Below are 21,827 nucleotides of genomic sequence, written 5' to 3'. Positions count from 1 at the left end.
CATTACCGCAAAGTTGCTTCACTCTATCCTAACTACGATGACTCACCTCATCCCCTCACCACTTACATTAAGCCACCATTTGCTTTGCCTCACCTACTTTTGCCACCTACCTTGTTGTGGTTCAACAAACAAAAATCACAATGATGAGGTTTTAGGGGGTATGGATACTTTGAAGGGTCAAAACTGTTAGATGCTTGTCCATCCTTTGAGAAAAACTTCAAGCATGGCTACTTTACATGGTCAATCCATTTTCTCAAATTTGTTGCCTTTACAATTCATCAAGTGTGAGTTCCTTGGCTAACCATTTTACAGTTACTATAAAGAGAGGACACATATATGCGTATACAAATAGATAGAGAGAGAGAATTTGTGAAGGACAATTTGAGGGGGGGTTGTTATGTCGTTCTATTTCATATGAGAAATGTAATGCTTGCATCATGGAGCAAGACATACTTTCAAAGACTTCAGATGGGACATACTTCAAAGTAAGGGAGAATATATACTCATTTACACATTATAAGTACAAACTCCTTGATTAGAAGCTTCACAATGGAATAATCTGGTATAGATATAAAATAATTTATACATGTCCTTGTGCTAGTGGCTGAAACACCAAATTTTGTTTTTTGGAAAAAAAAAAAACACCAAATTTTGGAGCAAAATTGGAACTATGATCATTTGCTATCCATACAATGAATTAAAAACATACAAACAATTGACCTAAACCAAGAGCATATGAGATGTTCTAGTAGAAATACACATGCTAAAACCCAATAATCCATCGTAGTAAAGTCACGATGTCCAAAGACTTGTGTGAGAATCAACAGTGTCTTCACCTGAAAACTAATTCATAATATAAAAATACACTTGATTAAACTACACACTCAATTGTATAGTCACGATGTAAACCACCTAGGACTGGTGAAGGATGAGCAATGTCTTCAAATGAAAACTTATTTACACTATACCTTTAACATAAGAACTTTGTTGAGAAACCATTTGCCTCACAACCTCAAGAGAGTTCATTTATACATATATTTTATATTTCTTATGGACAGTCACATAAAATATATTGTATATATATCTTATACTGCTAATGCGATAAAGTAGTTGAATATTGAAACACTGCAATTATTGTACTAAATATGCAACTACTATAATGAGGAAACAAAGGCAATAACTTATTCTTCCCATCATATTCTCATAAACATGAAATACAAATGTTCCTGCCAAACTATTCAGTGACCAACAATCGAGTAACAATCTTATCAAAATGTGTAGTTCCGCATTATTGGCCTGGAATACCTACAAAAAAATAAAACAAACTTACAAAATGCATGGATGTTATGATGCTCTTTCACAAATACCAGAAAATACATTCATATCATTCCTCCACTGAAGTATGGTAGCAAAACAAACCATCTGGAGCTTAGCAATGCTTTTTTACACATAGCATAACAAATATGGATGCAAAACACAACAGAATCGTGCATATATTTTAGGAACTTTCATACTCATATTAAGATTGCAGATGTGTAAGGATGTAGAAGTGGAGAGCTAACAAATAATTTTAAGTTTTTTACTCCAAGAAATTAAGAGTCATAAAATACACTGTTATTCTCATATATTTCAAAGGAAAGAGGCTTTAAAAACAGAGAATCCAGTCAAAACACATCAAAACTCACAAACATTTTGGCTGTGAAGCTGTTTGATGTTTCAGATCCATTTCACCTAAAACAATTTGTATTCAGAGTTTCTTGTTATCACACTACTATGTTATCTCATTTTCACATCATAGTTTCTCTCCTTGTTATCTTAACAGAGTTCAAGGATAGAGGCCCATTTGCTGATTGCACCAATGGTGCGTATTAGAAGTCATTGCAACAGAAAGAGCCAGCAGGTAAATGATTCTCATAGGATCTTGGCAATCACCACTATACCGCAATCTCATTTCTACCAACAGTTTTCACAACTAATTGGAGGATCGTCCCATCCTATGTGTCTATTGAGGAAATCCATCATCACACCAATCTTTTGGCTGTTTGTCGATGGACCAAAGGCATAAAGATTTTTATCAGCTGGAACCAGTGCAATATAAAAGAGTTGTAGACATTCTATGATCCAGAAGTATGCAGAATTGAGGGTATGAATTATGTAACATTTTATTGCAACATGGTTACCTGATAGATTAGCTGGCTAAATTAACTGGGACAATAATTGTTCCTTACACCCTTCCTATTTTTCAGGTGGTTGCAACTTGTGTTTGTATTTTTCTTAAACCCAACAACTAGTGATTGCATATCAAAGATACTCTTCTGAATGATAAAAAAAGTATCAAGTCCACAATCAGGAGCCTTTAGATATTGTTGACAGTTTTGGGACATGTTAACACCTCATGGAAGATGATTCCCACAAGATAATTGCACATACCATATCATAAGAGTGTCCAACATTAGCATTTCTTCATATACTTAATTGTTACCAAGGTCCTGGGTCAGTGAGATGGTTTGTCTGGTGTTCATTTATTCCACCCAATGTTTTGCATATGCCATTCCAATTAAAAGTATATGCACTACCTTGCAAAAAGCCACAAATTCAGTTAACAGCATAATGTGGAAAGACTCGTTTTTGTTTTCCAATTCCAATTTATTTTACAGTAATCATTTTAGCAAACTGTTGTTGGCTACATATGGAAAGCCTTGTCAAAGGTTATGGGTGCTGCTACAATGTTTGTAATATATCTTGACATCATTCTTATGGGTTACTCTAATCATTGTGTATCACTTGTAGAACTTGGTCATGGATCTCTGATGTCACAAGAAATCTACTGTTTCATCGCTTTGCTACCACTCTTGCAAACATTCACATTGCTTAGATCCACCATAAACCATCATCAATCTACTATAGTAAGATTTAAAATACCGTAAACAATTTAGAGGAGAGTAAACAGACATCGGACGTCCTGTTATAATCCAGCACTGAAATTTCCCACTTGCGGAGGATCTTCGTCAGATTTGAGTTCTTAACATCATTGTTGTGCATTGAATATTAGTCTCTATCTATCTGTCTATCTCTCTCAATCTCAGAATAATATCTTGAAAGTGGCGAAGAAAGCTACACACGAGAAGAAACGTTTACCTTGTTCATTTCTGCTCAATCTGGGTCTGGGTCTGAGGAGCAGGAGGTTTGGGTGTTGCGAAGAAGGCCACGACGATGGCTGCAGGCAACGCCACCCACTCTGCAACGATAGCGACTTTGGAGATGAGAGGCTGAGCCATGGCTGGAATTTGAGAACCCAACAGAGCCAAGGTCTATCTCGGACAATACGAGGGAGATTGACTGTGTGGAAGCAGGGGCAGGGCCTGTCGCAGACTTTCTAAAAACTTGAAGGAAGGAAGGAAAGGACTCTTCTTCTTCTTCTTCTTCTTCTTCCCCTCTCTTCTTTTTGTTGGTGCTCAAACATACATACTATTACACATATCATATAACATCACATGTGTCCTCCTCCATTATGAGAAAGAAAACAAAGAAATATGTATATACATATGTATGTGTATGTACATATTTGAGATAGAAAGAGAGACACACATGGCATGACACTAAAGGCTCCCCCATGTCTGCCCACTCCACTACCTATATATGGTCACTACAACTTAACAAAGAGTTCTAGTGTGTCTCTGTCCTGACCACCACCCCTTCACATTGACATGGGGCTCTTTCCACTTCGCTCCATCAAAGCTTGTGTGCATATACTCACCCATCTAGCATACATTGCCACTAATGTCTCACTCCTTTGCATCGACCTTACTTTGGTCCCCTTTGCCTCTTTAGCATAGTTATTCCCCCTCGAGGGCCACAATGACACCCTATCATATAGTCTAATCATTCGATGCATACATGTGGTTTCGTAAAAGTTTGGGTCAAGCATCAATAAAACTATGGAATTCTTGATCGTTATCTGCGTGTTTGTTCCATGTCTATCAATGATAAACTTGATTATCTCATCATGGTAGTGCTCAAAGAGAGTAGATAACCTTGTTTCACATTAACGTTGTTATGTTCGCCACTCAACCAAGCATTCCATCCACAACGGTATACCCACGCATTGTTATGTAGGATTCTATGTTGTTTTCCAATAGATTTTACACTGACTAAGTGAAGATGTCCAAATTGTCAAATGTGAATCCACGACACTAAAGTTTGGTTACATCAATTTGAACAATCGGCATGCCCAAGTTAATTAAATGGAAACGAATCCTAGTGGAAGAGGTTGCATGGTGAGTTACCGAGAGGTGATGTATGTTTTGTGCTTACATGTAAGTTTTTTTCTAAAATTTATTTTAAGTAAAGATATCCTATCATTAGTATAACCAATTTACAATATTTTGAACCTCTATGTGATTGGCGGGGGAAACAACCATTTCGGTGGCTGAAAATGCCAATAAGGAGTGCGGTAATTCGATGTCAAGAATGGAGTAGCTGTCAAAATACTAAGAAACTGACTCCGTTGAGCAATTTTAGCATCAGAATCTCCGACTATACCATCCATTGACCTTTCAAAGTATGAACTATGTCTAACCAAATGCTTGAAACCACTTCAACTGGTGGTGTTTTAATTTGCTGGAAAACGAGAGAACACCTTGCCTTCCAAATGTGATATACTACAGTACTACTCAGTATCTCCCATACTGGTTGGACTTCCTTCCTTACTCTTGAAAATTGTAATGATAGTTGCAGTAATGTATGAACACTTCCATATTTAGTGAAAAAACCATGCTCCATAGATTCATTGTCATAATGGAACACATCACGGGACAAGTGATGTCCAAACCACCATGCCCCAAGTGAAAACCAATGGGGGAAAATAATTACCAAAAATTCTAAGCAGTTGTTGCCATATCTGTTGAGACTCAATACATTCCCATAAACAATGTTTTTGAGTTTCCATTTGAAATTGACATCGAATACAATCAGAAGATACTCCCATTCTATGCAACCATGTGCCTACCGGCAAGGCCTGATGTACAACTAACCATTGTACATGCAATATTTTTTGTGGTTGTTTTCTTGCCCATAAAATAACCCTGAATTTTGCAAGGAACTAGGGAGTAATACCTTGTTGATTCCAATATTGAGATGCAGTTGGCAGCACATCACGTGTATCTAAAAGTACATGCCTTCCCAATTGTATAGAATATTGGAAGAAATTGAACTTGTTACTTGTGTAAGGATTTGTCCACTGATAATCAATTGGGTTCCAGTCTAATATGAATATCGGTTTTTTAGCTAACACCCACAACTTCCAATGTGGCCTTATTTCCTCTATCATCGGATCAATATACCATTCACGGTCAGCATATCCAATGACCCTTATCTTGTGCTCAATAGCGTAGGGGTAATCTATCAACATTTTCGGGGACTGAGATAATTGGTTTGTTTCATCCACCTCAAAAAACCGGTATGTGTTATCATTTGAATATCCCTTCACAGCCAAGAGTACTTCCAATCTTGAAAAAACCCCAACCCATCTATGATTAACATTATTGCGTGGTATGGGAATTCTACTCATTGCTTCCTGAATTTGTTGAAACATTATTTGGCCGTCGTGCATACTATGGAGGATTTCTTTTTGCTCTTTCAATGAATGTGATAAAAACTCTTTCCAAGTCTGAACTGTTTTCGCTGGACCTTCTGTCATTTTCCCCCACGCTAGCCATTGTCTAGAACCCAATACTGAACCATCTGATGTTGTAAACAACGAGTTCCAAACTATCTTTTGTCTGAGATAGTCAACATAATGTTTGGGATCAGGTTTATTAGGAAGCAAATCAGGTAATACATGTTTCCATGTTGAAAATAATGTCCTAATAAATTTATCTTCCCATCTATTGGCTGAAGGTACTCGGAAAGTTTCCCTAAATATCCAATTTACATCCTTCGGCCAGGGGGCGCCTAAGCGAGGAGAGCAATCTGAACAACACATTTTAGTTCTCAACAATGACTACACATTTGCCACATTTTACATCTAATAGAGGGACAAACATGGATCAAATGTTCATGCCTTCAAAAAAAGCAACAATAATAAACATAGACAACTTTTTATGAACCTAATCAAGTTGCAACTACAAATTATAATCTTGGTTGATAGTGAAATATTCTTCAAGCAACTTTCTTGCAAGAATGCATTTAATCAAGCTACACTTTTAGTGTCATGTTACTTGGTAAGCTTCCTCATGTTGAATCAAATTATGCGTTAGGCTCTAATCTTGATTGAGCCTTTCCATCAATTCATTTTAACGTCAACCTTCAAAACCCCAAAAAGTTGATTTCTCAACAAAATGACATAGCAAAGCTTCCTCATGTTGAATCAAATTATGCGTTAGGCTCTAATCTTGATTGAGCCTTTCCATCAATTCATTTTAACATCAACCGTCAAAACCGCAAAAAGCCGATTTCTCAACAAAATGACATAGCATATTCCCATTGGACTCATGATCAACTTTATAATGATGGTAGAAGTTTAAGGGTGTCTATTTTTTAACATTTCCCTTCTCAACTATCTCCATATAGTTTTCAACTTCAATAATATTCTCTTAGCGCGTTGTAACCACATACATCCATGATTGTACCTTGACGTGTCCTTTCTTCAAGCCATTGACATGTTTTAATAACTTGTTCCATGCCTTGATTGACCCATCTTATATTCTTAAAAATCTTGGTTGATAGTGAAATGTTATTCAAAGGACTTTCTCACAAATATGCTATCAATATCACAATGAAGGTTTTATGGCTGCGCGAGTTTTGTTGGCTTTGGAGTTGTTCCTCTGTGTTGTATATATTGATACCACTCTAGATTCGGGTTGAACTTTGTTGTATTTTGTTTGCTGACTAATGTGAAATAGTGTTTTTCTTTTCCATAAAAAATATGCTCCATTGGTATTCAAATTAAAAATGTCAAACGCAGTATACAAATAGTACATAATATTTTCCCTCTCCACAAGTCTATATAATCAAAGAAAGGACCAAATATAAGCGATGTCATTTGGCAAGATAAGGCTAATTATAATCCATGAAAACAACTCTCAGTCTTTTCCAATAACACCTTTTATACGATAAGCTAGTATACCACACAAAAAGGGGATAGCATCGGGGACCATAGTATCAATCTCCAACATGTGAAAATAGTTAATGATACATTGAAATATCCATGTTCTATAAGCTCTATCACCATTGCATTCCATGAGACCACATCTGTAGTTTGGAGTGTCTGAAACACATCTTCAATTGTCCATTGTTAGAGTCTCTTAAAAACTTCATGTTGCAAACAAAATTAGCTGAATGTGGTTCCGCATATACTAAAGCTCTTCACCTGGCTGTCCACCCTAGCTGGTAATCTAAAACTTCAAGTTTGCCTTTGGTTCCGCATATACTATAACTATACTCAACATCTATCCTGAAGTAGTGTTTTTTTGGTAAAAAAAACTCATTCTTTTCTCTTTTTCCAAGAAACAATGCACCAACTCTTTTATATGAATACTAACAAGATGTTTCGCTTATAGAAAATTTGTACCTATTCATGAATACTGGGTGCCATGGAGAAATTCATCATGAACTCGCTCACTAGGAATTTCTATCCCTTCAAATGTCAACCTCGTAATATTAAAAGCATCTTAAAAGGTCAGGGAGTCTCAATAGTTCACGTCTTGGAGACTAATGTACGTGGGGCACAATAACAATGTTAAAAAAAAGAAGTCATTTAGAGACAATTATGTCCATTCCATCAAAAGTAGGGGGTTTTCCTTGCACGATTGTTTTTTGAGAATCCCACACTCGACGTGATAGATAAAATAGGAACACTAAGGAGGGGATGTACATGTGCATCTATTCTACCTATACATTTAACGCTAATTTGTCGCTAGAATTGGGGATGCCATAGAGGGGAGCTCGAGGAGGTTAAGGGAGGAGACCAACATTTATTGCTAGGCTGTCTCTCTCTATACACACATACACATACACATACACATACACATACACATACACATACACATACACATACACACATGCACATGCACATACATACATACAAGAAAGAAAGAAAGAAAGAAAGAAAGAAAGATATAGAATTATTCCAATGGAATGACTGCGAGAATGAGAGGCTTATCCAGGAACGATTGCCCAATAAGGAGATGACACGTAGATGCCACAATTCAACATTGAGGAGAGAACCTCTCTCTCCTTCCTCCCTGTCTCTCTCTGTCTCTTTCCCTCTGTCTAGGGTTCTGTTATCGGAACCCCTAAAACCCTAATTTCCCCGAGCTAGCTATGGAGCTAGAGGTGGCTCATCTCCTGAGGCGTATCCCCATTGCTCGCCAAACTAAGAATGTCAACCCACAGCGAGCAGCAGAATCAGCGTCTCGTGTGACCGTCAAGAGATGGCCCCATCGCCGCTCTCCTGTGAAGAGCCATTTTCAGGTGCGGAGGAGTGTACGTCGTTTGTTCCCTAAATGCTCTGCAATCGATATAGCAGATGTGCCAGGAACAGCTTTCAAAGATGAGGTGGATTTCATGAAAGGAGGAGGAAGTGAGATCGAATTTGTGCAGATGCAAGCAGTAAAGGACTTGCGACAACCTCACATTGTGGATAAGGTGAGAGAAGGTCATTTACGAAACCCACACGAATGGTGATGATGCCACCTAATTTCATTTGTGAATACTGGTTCATTCTGAATGCTGGCGAACGTAATGTTTCATTACTCCCTCCCCAAGTCTTATAATGATGAGACAGATGCACCCTCCCTATTTAAAATGCACGAGCAATGCACACGATATGGGATCAGCTTAATAAAAATTTACCATGAGAAATCAACACTGGGTCTCCCTGTTTCTTATGCATCTGGTTTATATTGGATTCTTCCCTAAACATCCAGACTGCATTCTATTAGGCTCTAAACCTATCCTTAAACTGACCCCTGTTGCTGATGCATAGCTATGCATATGCTTGTACAAATTATGTTCTTGTCATGCACCCCTGTCTGGAAATCAGAGTTGTAATGGTTTTTCATGGTTATACCGGATACACTGGAAATCATCAAGGATGAAAACTTTATATAAGGACCTATCTTCACCTAGCAAGGAAACAAATGGCATAACAATGGTATCAAACAAAATGTAGTATTTCATTACGGAGGAGAGAAACAAGATACAAGAATGGTAGGTGTACAATTCTGTTACAGTGGCACAACTGTGTCTGTTGGGATGGAGCTTGTTCCTATGCTAATACTCCTCAAGCAAGGAGCATCTAATGTGTGTCCCAGGAATGTGCTTTATGTTGTCGTGGTTCTTCTGTAATCATCATAATAGTAACTGTTATTAAAACACGACGAAAGTTTGTGGAATGTTTTATAGGTTTCCAATGCTATGCAATGCCAAATTGGCTATATTATGTTTAAGTCTGAACAAGCACCATTATGGATCCTTCTTTGATTCTATTCTCTGATCTCATATTTGTCCTATCAAAGCTGACATGATTCTAAGTCGAGCAACTTTAGCCTGATAACTTCTACCTACAAACTGCTTTCCAATGGAGAATTGTTTTTGTTCATATTCTGTCATAACTCCCTAATCCTGCAACACTGGATGATTGTCCTCATTCGATGATAGTATGGTTGATCACCTACTAGTTATCTTTAGACATTTTCTTTTATTGGGTCTCCACTTCAATTAAGGAAGGTTACTAACCACTCAGTCTTTGGCCTTGCTTGTTGCTCTATTGACCTTTGATTCCGTCTTTCAAAGTACTTGGGATGTGCCATAAGTGTGGAAACTAGGCCAGAAATTCTGTTTCTCACCAAAAGGGCTGGAAATGCTGATGGGCACAAAGCACAAGACTACCTGTTAAAAGGTTCTTCTTTGCAGCAGGAACTAAGTCAAATGGTGGAATAAAATTTGTGAATTTGAAAATGAAGAGAGGCGAAAAATGTTTGGGATGTGCTATAAGTGCAGAAAGAAGACCTGAAATTCTGACCCCCACCTAAAGGGCTGAAAACACCAATGGGCACAAGTGACAAGACTGCCTGTTAAAAGGTTCTTCTTTGTGGAAGGAATTAACTCAAATGTTGGAAGAGTAGTTGTAAATGGTTCAGATCAAAGAGTTCCCTGATAGTATCATAACAAGGGACATGGCCACTTTCTTGAGTTAGAAGTGCTCTACAACCAAAGTATCACTGCATAGCTTGTTTTTTTTTTCAAAGAAAGATGCACCTTAGTATATTACTTGAAAACTGTACATAGAGAAAACAGAAGGAGACATTTCATCTCACTTCTATTGTCAAGCCAGCTGAGCAGTTTTTGAAAGAATCGGTCTTGGAATATGTAGGCATCAGAGGATCTTAACATGACAGTGGGAAATGACCAGATTTGTCCGTCCATGAAACTATATTGATGAATCTTCAATCGTTAGTAATCCAAATTCAGGCCACACATTTCCAAACATTTTCTGGCAATAACCTATGCCTATGTGATTTTGATGTGCAATTACTTAGAAACTGCCATCTCATTTCTAGTTGAAACTGTGAATTCCCACAGATCAAGCTAAGAATTTATGAGGTCAATAAGATTTGTTTGTAACTTTCCAGTATGAGAAGTCCAACTTGAGTGCATCATTCATATGGTTGATCAAGACTCTGAACTTAATTCTTTAAATTTTATGCACTAAGCCTAAGCTTTTACTATATTTGATCAATCTAGCTCATTTTTTTCATGAAAAAAGGTCTATTTATAATTTCTAGGATATTAAATCAGTTGGCGAGCTCAATAGAGATGTGACAGTAAAAGGCAGCATTTTAATTCCTCACACACATGAACTTTTGGGAAATCAGAATTCACTATTTGGCAATAGGTGCATGGCCCAGTGCATTGACATTGATGAAGTGCCATGTTGAGTTTTATGTTATGACATCCTTTAAATGCTAATTGTTTTATTTGTTCGTGCATAATTGCAGTTGGAGCTTATCCAGGAGAATGAATCTATTTTGGATCTGATAGTGATCGGTTGTGGGCCAGCAGGATTATCATTGGCAGCTGAGGCAGCTAAACAAGGTCTAACTGTGGGAATCATAGGTCCTGATTTGCCTTTTACAAACAATTATGGTGTGTGGGAAGAAGAATTCACAGGTACGCGTATATTTCCTGTTATTGCTGTCAACTAATAAATAGAAGAAAGAATCTAATCCAACTATTGACTGTCTGTTTCTACAGCTCTGGGGCTTGAAAATTGCATTGAACATGCCTGGAAAGATACTGTTGTATACTTGGACTCAAGTAGTCCTATAAACATGCGGAGATCATATGGCCGAGTTAGCCGGCAAAGATTACGTGAAGAGTTGTTGAGAAGGTGGAGAGTAATATATTCTGACAAGAGTATTATTTTAAATATATGGTTGGATTATTATCTAAATGAATCCTGTTTATTTGCCCATCTAGGTGTGCAGACGCAGGTGTAAAATACCTTGAATCCAAGGTGGAAAAAATAGTGGAGGAAAATGAAAGAGGGAGTGTTGTCTTATGTGAGAATGGAATGCTTCTGTCTTGTCGGTATGCCTGGTTTTCTATCTATTTTCCTATTTGTTTGTTTATGTTTTAGAAGTTGCCACTCATATGAATCTGTATTTCCTCTAGACTTGTCACTGCTGCCTCAGGTGCAGCATCTGGGAGATTCCTCAATTATGAGGGAGGAGGGCCTGAGATATGTGTACAGACTGCATATGGCATAGAAGTCAATGTGAGCTTTTGTTCTTCTCTATGATGAAAGAAAGGTGTATATGATCATGTGTGATGCACAGACAAAAAGTATGTTTCCTTTTTTGGTGGCCCAAACTTGCATCTCGTCTGTTTCAGGTTGAGTGCTGCCCATATGATCCCAGATCAATGGTTTTTATGGATTATAGAGATTATGATGACAACCCTGAAGAGGGACCCCCATCATTTTTGTATGTAATGCCAATGTCATCCACTCAGGTGTTTTTTGAGGTGAGCTTTCTATGAATGCTTTTCTGGTAAACTTTAAAGAGAACATTTAGCTTTATTTGCGCTACCCTTAGCATGTTTTTTCTTCACACAGGAGACATGTTTGGCAGCAAGGCCCTTACTGCCCTTTGGAAAATTGAAGGACAGACTTTATAAGCGGCTGAAAAAAATGAATGTCAAAATTACAGAAGTTTTGGAAGAGGTAACTCTCAACAAATTGATATCATGTGGGTGAAATCATTATATTGATATTCAGTATGGAATCCATATATTCTTCATTTTTGGAGTTCAATGACAGGAATGGTCCTATATTCCAGTTGGTGTTTCAATACCAGACACTACACAACAACATTTAGGTTTTGGTGCAGCTGCAAGTATGGTACATCCTGCCACAGGTAAAGATAAATGGTAGAAAGAAGAGAGAGCCTCTAACAGTCAGGGGCTATCTATCTCCGCATTCATCAAGATCCTAGTTGTCACCTTGCAGGCTATTCAGTTGTTCGCTCATTATCGGAAGCACCAGCATATGCTGCTGCAATAGCTTCAGCATTGAGATCAGGATCCAACAGCAACAATCCAAGCAGAGTACCACAAATATCTGCAAAAGCTGCAGCATTGCAAGGTCTTCTATCCTTTCTACTGTATATAAAATTTGATGCCTTCAAAAAAACCAATGTGAACTGCTTTCTATAGCATGCGAATGAAACCTTTTTTTCTATAATGAATGCAATACAGCATGGGATGCTCTATGGCCAACAGAAAGAAAGCGGCAGCGAGCATTTTTCATGTTTGGTTTGGAGTTGATTTTGCAGCTAGATGTAGCTGGCACAAGGATGTTCTTCAATACTTTCCTTGACCTACCTGATTGGTTAGTGAATGGACACAAATCCTTAAATTTGTATTCACACCTTTTTCCCCCAAGGTAATGTAGAATCTGAAAGTCGAGTTTATTTTTGATGAATCAGGTTGTGGAAAGGTTTTCTTGGGGCCAATCTCTCATCACTAGAGCTTATCTGGTTTGCCGTAATCACTTTCATTATTGCTCCAAATGAGTTGCGTTATCGATTGGTTCGGCACTTAATGGTTGACCCAAGTGGATCTAACCTTATTCGTGTGTATACCACTTTTTAGATAAAGAAGGAAACTACCCCACATCATTTTGTAAAGGTTTCGTGTATGGTTGTCACCAATTTCACACGTACTAGAGGTTCATGTGTATATGGGCTTTCAATGAAAGCACCCGACAGTGAGAGCTCTTGACAACATATTGTGTTTCACTCTGCCTCCAAAGTAATTACTGATAATCCTTGTAATAGTAAAGGGCGCAGGTGAATGTTGTATTCCAATAGAGGATATCAATTGGTTGGTACCTTGTATTCTAAGAATTTTGGTATTCTTGTATCGTCATCATCAACATCTTCATGTTCTCCAAATAGATCATGAAATGAACATGTAATAATATGCAACTTCTAATAGCCACTGAACTATGTGTTTTTCCTATTTCTTTCAATTTGCATCATCAATTCTCTTGGTCCTTTTTTAGGGCAACAACTACGTCATTTTTGGGGTTTTAAGGTGTCATGCTATCTAAAAGCTTGTTGGCTTATAATTTTCATTGTTTGCACATTAGTTACCTGATCCTTTTACCCATATATTAGACACCTACATGCTCACTTTTCTTAGTGGAGATATGAGTATGACACTTAAATGGTCATGACTCATGCCCATCTAACAAATCATTATACTTCTCACAAAATAAATTATATGTTGAACATGTTAGAAGTGATATTCATCCTCTACTAGGCTTTCATCACATACCTTTGCATACCTTCATACTTGGGTGGTGAGGCCACATTGCCTCAACTCATGAATTGTGTGGGCAAGTGTGAAGATGTGCTAGGGCTCATCGAGAGCCAAGTGTGAAGATGTGTAATGAGATGTAGTTGGATGCATTGTTATATTGTGTTGAAGTCAACATTAAGGCTTAAAATTTGCAATGTATTATTCCAATTTTGACAATTTGGCATCTTGCCACTTCATCATCAATGCATCTAGTAATCTATACTCAATGATCAGATACTTAATAACATGATATGAGAGCTCCAATGAATCTTCTATTCCGAATCTTTTAAACCATTTTATAATGTGAAGCACCTAACTATATGAGGGAATTTTGTTCTTATTGGTTATTTGTACCTTGCTTCTTATGATCCAAGCATGTTTCGGCAATTATGATCGACCATGGCCATATTTTTTATTTTTATGACATTTTTTGTGTACTCTTTGCATGGCTAACACTCTCTAGGCTGACCACTTGTTTCTAATGGCATGACACGATAGGATGTTGAAGATTTAACAACTCTCAATTGCTTAGTAAGAACAATTTTTGAAATTTGTCTATTTCAATCAATGCATTAAGTGAGATAGAGCAATCCCACACTTCCATTCCATAAAGCAACACTTATTAAATGGTCTCAAACATATAGTAACTACTCCAACCTTATTAAAGCCTAGACTTGTAGCATAGATCTGAGCTATTTATCGATTGGACATTAGTACCAAGATATTTGAAGCTTTGCACCACTTCAGTTGGTTCTCCCTCGTATGTAGGAGTGGGGTAGTTTCTTGGTTGTATTGTATTTATTGCCACAATTTTGTTTTGTATATATTGACCAATGTCAATTATCCAACAAATGATTTGAAATAATGTTTTCCAATACACCAAGAAATTGTTGCATAGCATATGTGGTATATGAGAATAGCACAACATCATAAAAAATATGAGTATAATATTCAGCTCCTGCATGAGTTTTGGGCCATCTAAACCTTCTTCTTTTGCAACATCATTTACTATTTCTTCTTGTTTATCAATCCATAGACCAAAGAGTTTCAGATATAGTGGATATCCTTGGTCAAACCCCATGTTCCTCAAGAAGTACTTCGAGAAACCATATTCCATATTCCATTTTGAATTGGCATTTATCTTGGTCATACAATTGTGCTACAATTACTTTATATTCTAATGGCATTCAAATTGCCTAAGTGGGTAAATGTGATATATGCTCTTTGTTGGATTACACATTGTTCACTTATCATGCATGTTTGTTTCTATTTAAGAATGTGTTAGCATTTTGTTACTTTTGATTGTGCTTGTCGTATGAAGAAATTACCATCTCCTTAAAGGTTTGTGTTGGAGTTATTACATGCTCTTTGTTAGAGCTTTGGGCTTCTTGTCATGAGGGTGTGGTCTTCTCTAATGTGTGAATTCATACTTGAACACAAACTTCTTCTAATCATAACATGGCCATTCCTCAAAGCAAGAGCTAATTTTTAGCATGGTGCATGGGTTATTAAAGTTTTCTAGTTGCGCGCTTCTTTGTATACTTGTGCTTGTTTCCCCCTTGATTAAGCTTGTGCTTGTCCAATGTATGTACACCTAAGTGGGCTTGTCTTCTATTCACAATTTTATTGCATGAGCATATGATCCTTTCAGGAGTGCATTATGCATTACTCTATGAAGCTTGAGCCAGATGTCTAAATGCTCCCTTTGACAATAACATGTTGCTCTTTTACAATCTCTCTCTCTCTCTCTCTCTCTCTGGTGAAAACACACAATTATATTAATAAATGTGTGTAAAAACACTACTTACAATGGGTGTGACAATGGAATATGGTCACTCACTAACTACACTACATGGGTAGTGGAACATGTTGAATTGTCAATAGGCAAGACAAACACTCCATCGAGGAAAGAATTTCTACTTGCTCCAATAAAGAAAATTGCCACATTAGTACTCCTTTCAACTTTCGTAGATATGCTTTCACTCCATGTCTACCATTGAATACAAAAGAGTTGTGCATATTCCAATTATGACGCAATCCCCAATATCTCAAAAATAGAAAAACGATCTCCATCTTTGATTTTGGGTCAACCTGTGTAAATTGTGCAAACACCCACTGTCTAGGTGTCAAATAACACCGTGATAAGACTTGCCAAATTTGAGAAATGTAACTCCAAATCTGACAAGCAATTGGACATTGTATAAATCGATGAGTATTATCTTCCATTTGAACAGTGTTGTCGTGAAGATTTTCAACAATGGTGTCAAAATCACATAAAACTACAAAAAGATGGAGGTCTTGAAAAGCTTTCGGATGCACTTTACTACATAAGAAACAAACATCTAAGTGTCAACTTATGTGGGTAGGAAGTTTGCAAAGACAAAGAGAAAAATAAAATTGTGAGATATCCCATATAGACAGGATAAATAAAGATCTCACTATATATAAGGTAGAGCAAAAGCTATTATGTTTGTGTCTATGTGTGGATCATAGAGAGATCAAGGTGACTTGAACTAAGTTATTGGATGAATGGGTGCTTGGCTACTTGCAACCAAAACCGGACCAGTGACAGAGCCGATGGCGACTGAACGGTAAACGGCGACCGACGGCTAGATGGATAAATAAATAAACAAATATATATACATATGCAAAAGGAGGGAAAGTAAGGATTTGAACCTTGCACCTCCAAGTTGAGAGTCAATAGGCTTACCACTAAGCCAACCCATTTTCTTATAATTGTAATTTTATCATTGTAACTTTACATGTAAATTCTCATACATGAGAGCTAAAATGAGTGACATGGTTATCATGCACCACATGTAATACATGAGCGCCAAATGGCAAACATGCATTTTATGCATGTCTTGTACCCTCACATGCATGAGGGCATTTATAAAAGAGGGGGGAGAAAGATGAAAGGACTAATGCAAATTTTTTGGATGATCAAATAAGAAACTTGTAACCCTATTGTTGATGTATCTTGTCTCTTAAACCTAAAGTTAAAAGTTCGATCTCAGCTCTCTCACTCTCTATCTCTCTCTCACCATATCAATCTTTGTCAACCTAAAGTCAAGCGTTTAAATCTCCTATTAATCTCAAACTCTCTCAAACTATCTTAAATTCCTTTCTCGCTAAAGTTAGTGCATACTTCGAGTCCTTCCGGTCCAGAACCCCGGCGGTTCCGCCTCGCGATCCGCACATAGTGACGGATCTTCAGACAGTGCAAAAAACGCAATTACCTGTTGCTAGTCCACGACGCTTTAGAGCTAATCCCAAAGGAAATCCTCCAATCAAAACTCTCCAAATGAAGACCTTTACTACAAGTGGCATTTTAGAATGTTAACTATGTTGTAAGATCTACCACCACCCATGATCGGATTTGTGTATTCTCCATTCTTCTTCAGTCTTAGATGATAACCATCCAAGAGACTCAAAAGAGCAATGATACAAAAGATTAGTAGTCACTTGTAACAATGACATTTGTCCCTCTAAACACCAATCAATCCACGGTTGTTCTCTTGTTTGTAGAGGTAAGGGACCTTGCATCAATGGAATATTTTGTAGTTGTTGCCAAATAAACCCATAATTAGACGGAATGCGCAATAATTGTTGTGCTTCAACAAACTCCAAAATTCTTTGAGATGGAGCCTGAACTATATCTCCCACCTCTTTGACCCCCAAACAAAACTGTAAACGATTAAATTGAGATCGCAATCTCTCCTTTCCTGGCCAACATAATAATCGAGAAGACACAAGCAACTCTTTTTGCAAAGAATTACAATGCTCCATACACATAACAACAGTGCTTCTTGCCATAAGATGTGTTGAACACATGTAGAGCTCGAAACCCTAAGTGAAATACATTAATTCAGTAATTGCCACCATAAAGCCTTAATCGTTGTCCTCCCATGTGTTAAAACCTTGTTCTCAATGAAATATTGAACAATAGATATCCATGGTTGTGAGTTTGAACACATGTCTTGTAATAATGAAAATCTATGAGTCATCATATGCTTAGATAAGTTCAATATTCCAGTCCCCCCCAAGCGCTTAGGGGTTGCTAGATGATTCCACACAACCCAAGTGATTCCCATCTTATCCCTCTTCTTCCACAACAAATATCGAAGAGGTTGCAAAATAGAATGCAAAGTCTTCTTTGTCCATGGCAACAATGGCAAGTAATATAATATCAGGGGTTCCATAATACATTGTACAACCTTCAAGCTACATGAAATGGCCAACATTGTGACTTCCAATACATGAACTTATCCCTCCACTTACCAGACATTCATCAATCAATTGACCATTTGTAACATTCATTCCTAATGGATAGCCCAAGTGTCGAAAAATACAGTTTTTCTTCACCACGGATCCTTGTCATCCTAAACATTCCAAATCCCTTTCAGTACATGATATGAGACTAGACTTCCTCCAATTAATATGTAATCTGGAAGCCAATGCAAATTGGTTCCATATAAGCATCCCCTTCTCAAGATTCTCTCGTGAGGCTTGTAGAAACATGAAAGAATCATTATCCAAAGCTTGTGCTACTAGTTGCCCTCCAGACGGAAGGTGTAGACCCACAATGTCACCATTTGTTGCAAGCCTTGATAACATTACTAACAAGGGATGAGTAACAATAGCAAACAACAGTGGGCTAAGAGGGCATCCTTGACGAATGGATCTTGTGAGAGCAATATTTGATGTAACTCCCCCATTAAGCATTACTCGAGACGCCACATCTTGTCCTAATAAAAATATGAGGCGAGACATACGAGGTCCAAAGCCCATTGTATGTGTTAACCCAGAAACAAAGGACCAATTAACATGATCATAAGCTTTCTCCAAATCTAATTGGACCATAGTCAATTCTTGATGAGTATTTCGAGCATAATCCATGGTCGTTTGAACATTCAACACATTATGCAATATATTCCTACTTGCAATAAAACCATATTCGGCGAGATGTATCAACTTTGGCAAATAATTTTGTAATCTATTGAACATGATATCTCATGCTTTGAAAAAATTACCAAAATTTGCTCCATGAGAGAATCAAAGTGAGGTTGAAGAAAAAGAGAAGAGTTCAAGCGTAATGGAGGCTTTCCAAGTAAGGATTTATATACGTCAGTTGCATGATTATAAACCTCCAAACAAATAGGAAAGTGATCTGAAGTTCCTACATCTTGTAGAACTTTCATACGATTCGGAAGTGATGTCAGTAAAAAAGATCATTGTGCATCACATACATTCTATCTAACCGACTCCATGTTTGTCTATGTTGAGCGTATTGGAAAGTAAAACCTGGATCATTCCCATGCAACCATGTCCAAACATCTAACATCAGAGCCTCCATAGCCAATGAATCCCAAGCAAGTTGCTCAGGATCATCATGATTGAATGTTCAGACGTAGATTGAGATGCATCAACACACATGTTAAAATCACCCATAAGTAAGCCTGGATGACCCACAGATAGGGTTTGACGGAGTGAGCCGCATAATGCAATTCGTTGAGTGGCTTGGTTAGGAGCATAAATCCCACCCACCCACACAACCTCGCAAAAAAAAAGTGATTTCTAGAACAAAAAACCGACCATAAGGATCATTATGCACTACTTGAGGATAATATTTATCCCGCATGATTAATACCACACCTGAATAATCATTATTAAAATGTCATGCGTAGAATGATGAATATCCACATAAATGAACTGTGGATACTACTAGCTCATGACACTTATGCTCAACTGCACATAATACATCCCATTCTTTACTTAACAAAGTTTCCCATAATATATACTTCTTATGAGGAGAACATTCTCCTCTCACTCTCCTCTCACATTCCATGTTACCACTTTCATTCAATCAACAATGGTATGGATGCACTTGCTCCTTTAGAGTAACCGATGACATGAAACTAGTCAAAGCATGATCCAATGCTGTCATAACTAGACTCGAACCCATAACCTTTTGTTACACGGGTCGAGACTTTACCATTAGGTTATGAATTGTAATTTGAAGGATATTATTTTCATTTAGGTTTTATTGGGAAATTGATGTATATTCCAGATTTCTCTGGAACATTCTAGAAACTTCAGGAGTATTCCTGAAGACACTATAAAAGGAGGCGCAAGGCATTAGTTCGAACCAAATCGGTTCAACGCCAGTCTTAAGCCTTCTAACTACTGTTGTATATCTTCCTTCATATAATACATATATCTTTCGCATCATCATTCTCTCTCTCTCTCTCTCTCTCTCTCACTCACTCATTCCTTCTCTCAAAGTTCGACACCTCTCATAGTACTAATCCTTCTCTGTCTTAGTACTATTCCCCAACAATAGTACTAATCCTTCTTTTAGTACTAATTCCTTCTCTGCCTTAATAGAGTTCCTGACAGTTTGAACCGATTTCTGGGTGCATGTCTGGTCTTTTCTCTCCCTCCTTTCCTACTAGTCTCTTATTTCCCTTTTCCTTCATCCCATGGCCACCGTTAGCGCTGAAGAGTATCAATCCGTTTTCTCGGAATTTCAATGCTTGAAAGAGAAGTTTCATGCTTTGGAACAAGAAAATCAACGCTTGTTGGGGGATCTTCAGCAAATTTCCTTAGAAAAGCAGCAAACGCAACAACAGCATGGGGAACTTGCGTTACGCGTGCAACAACTCGAAGCAACCATCGTAGCAATGCAACAACAAGGGCACGGAGCACAAGGGATTCATAAAGAACCCAAGATTGGCCTTCCCACGAAGTTCGATGGAACGCGATCGCAGTTTAGAGGGTTTCTTAACCAGGTACGGTTAGTTATTCAAATGCATCCGTCCCGATATCCCACCGATGCATCACGAGTGGGTTTAGTAGGCACGTTGTTAAATGGCTCAGCATTAGCATGGTTCGCTCCGCTACTAGAAAAGGAATCTCCAGTACTAAATAATTTTGAAGAATTCATAAGTGAGTTTAAAGCATTGTTTGGAGATACTGACAGCATAAGGACTGCAATCAACAAAATCCGGCGATTACGCCAAGGTGACCGTCCAGCCTCCGCATATGCTGCAGATTTCCGCCTACTCGCCGCCGATATCCCCTAGGATGATCAAGCATTGATGGAGCAGTTCCGCTATGGTCTACGCAACGATGTCAAGGATTTACTCTTGACTTTCCCTGAAGAGCCAAAATCATTAACAGAAGCAATCAGTCGAGCGGTCAGATGTGACAACCGCCTCTTCGAGCGACGTTCGGAACGACAATTTCAGATGCCGAGGGCAAGATCCGAGCCTACCTATGCCTCAGTGGTAGCAAAACCTTTTCAAAGGGAGTCACATAATGCGCCTCCAGTAAGTACTCCAACTCCAATGGAAATTGACACTACACGTCGTCGTGGGCCGCTATCGGAGGAGGAAAAGCAACGACGCCGAACAAACCGATTATGCCTTTATTGCGGTGGACCAGGGCATATCGCGATAAACTGTCCCCATAGACCAAGAAGGCAGGTAAACCAAGTCGTTGTTAGTTCTGACTATACTAAACCCGAGTCTATTTCAGTAGGAATCTCTGATAGTCCTCATAGTCATAATAGTCCTAATAGTACTAATAGTCCGAATCTCGCAAACAAATTTGATGTCCTTAGCCAATTAGAAGAAGAGTTAAACGACTAAGTCCAGCCAAAATAGGAGCCGTTTGGTTGGACAGCCCTAGATCTGTGCAGCCCATTAGTGGTTCCATTCCCTCTAAGCAAGTTAGTGATGTGTTCGTAGCCCAAGTAGCAGTTAGTACTAAAAGTACCCCTCCAGTACATACCTTAGCCCTTCTAGATTCCGGAGCTAATTCTTGCTTCATGGATAGGAATTTTGCCCGAGCTCATCAGATATCTCTCAGAAAGCTCCCATGTCCAGCCTCAGTAGTAGTCATTGATGGTCGTCCCATTGCTTCTGGTAATATCATAGAAGAGTCGGAACCCGTTAATA

At 38.1% G+C, this 21,827-nt stretch overlaps 1 protein-coding gene and 1 long non-coding RNA gene across 2 annotated transcripts; one reads left to right on the top strand and one right to left on the bottom strand.

The window, feature by feature from the left end:
- Nucleotides 1-938: 938 nt before the first annotated feature.
- Nucleotides 939-3,490, bottom strand: LOC147869477 (uncharacterized). The gene is made up of 2 exons (XR_015530762.1): nt 3,139-3,490; nt 939-1,305 (listed from the first exon to the last, which is right to left on the bottom strand). It is a non-coding gene; the product is annotated as an uncharacterized LOC147869477 (long non-coding RNA).
- A 4,743-nt stretch (nt 3,491-8,233) lies between these two features.
- On the top strand, nt 8,234-13,534 carry LOC147869476 (lycopene epsilon cyclase, chloroplastic-like). Its single transcript, XM_087329928.1, has 11 exons — nt 8,234-8,646; nt 11,001-11,172; nt 11,257-11,392; nt 11,482-11,592; nt 11,677-11,779; nt 11,896-12,027; nt 12,119-12,226; nt 12,323-12,419; nt 12,512-12,646; nt 12,760-12,892; nt 12,990-13,534. The coding sequence occupies exons 1-11, from the start codon at nt 8,323-8,325 to the stop codon at nt 13,153-13,155; spliced, it is 1,617 nt and encodes a 538-aa protein (XP_087186054.1). The 5' UTR covers nt 8,234-8,322; the 3' UTR covers nt 13,156-13,534.
- Nucleotides 13,535-21,827: the final 8,293 nt, after the last annotated feature.

This window comes from Azolla caroliniana, unplaced genomic scaffold (assembly GCF_043228905.1).
Source record: "Azolla caroliniana isolate FFs.n. ecotype wild unplaced genomic scaffold, voAzoCaro1.0.p SCAF_1, whole genome shotgun sequence".
Lineage (NCBI taxonomy): Eukaryota > Viridiplantae > Streptophyta > Polypodiopsida > Salviniales > Salviniaceae > Azolla > Azolla caroliniana.
The sequence above is the reverse complement of the archived record's forward strand: the minus strand, read 5'-3'. Positions and strand labels throughout refer to the sequence as shown.

Excerpts from the sequence above, each read along its gene's own strand:
- LOC147869476 (XM_087329928.1), top strand. The coding sequence starts at position 8,323 with ATGGAGCTAGAGGTGGCTCATCTCCTGAGGCGTATCCCCATTGCTCGC. Across the intron at positions 11,593-11,676 it reads GGAATGCTTCTGTCTTGTCG|ACTTGTCACTGCTGCCTCAG; the intron begins GTATGCCTGGTT and ends TATTTCCTCTAG. Across the intron at positions 12,420-12,511 it reads TATGGTACATCCTGCCACAG|GCTATTCAGTTGTTCGCTCA; the intron begins GTAAAGATAAAT and ends GTCACCTTGCAG.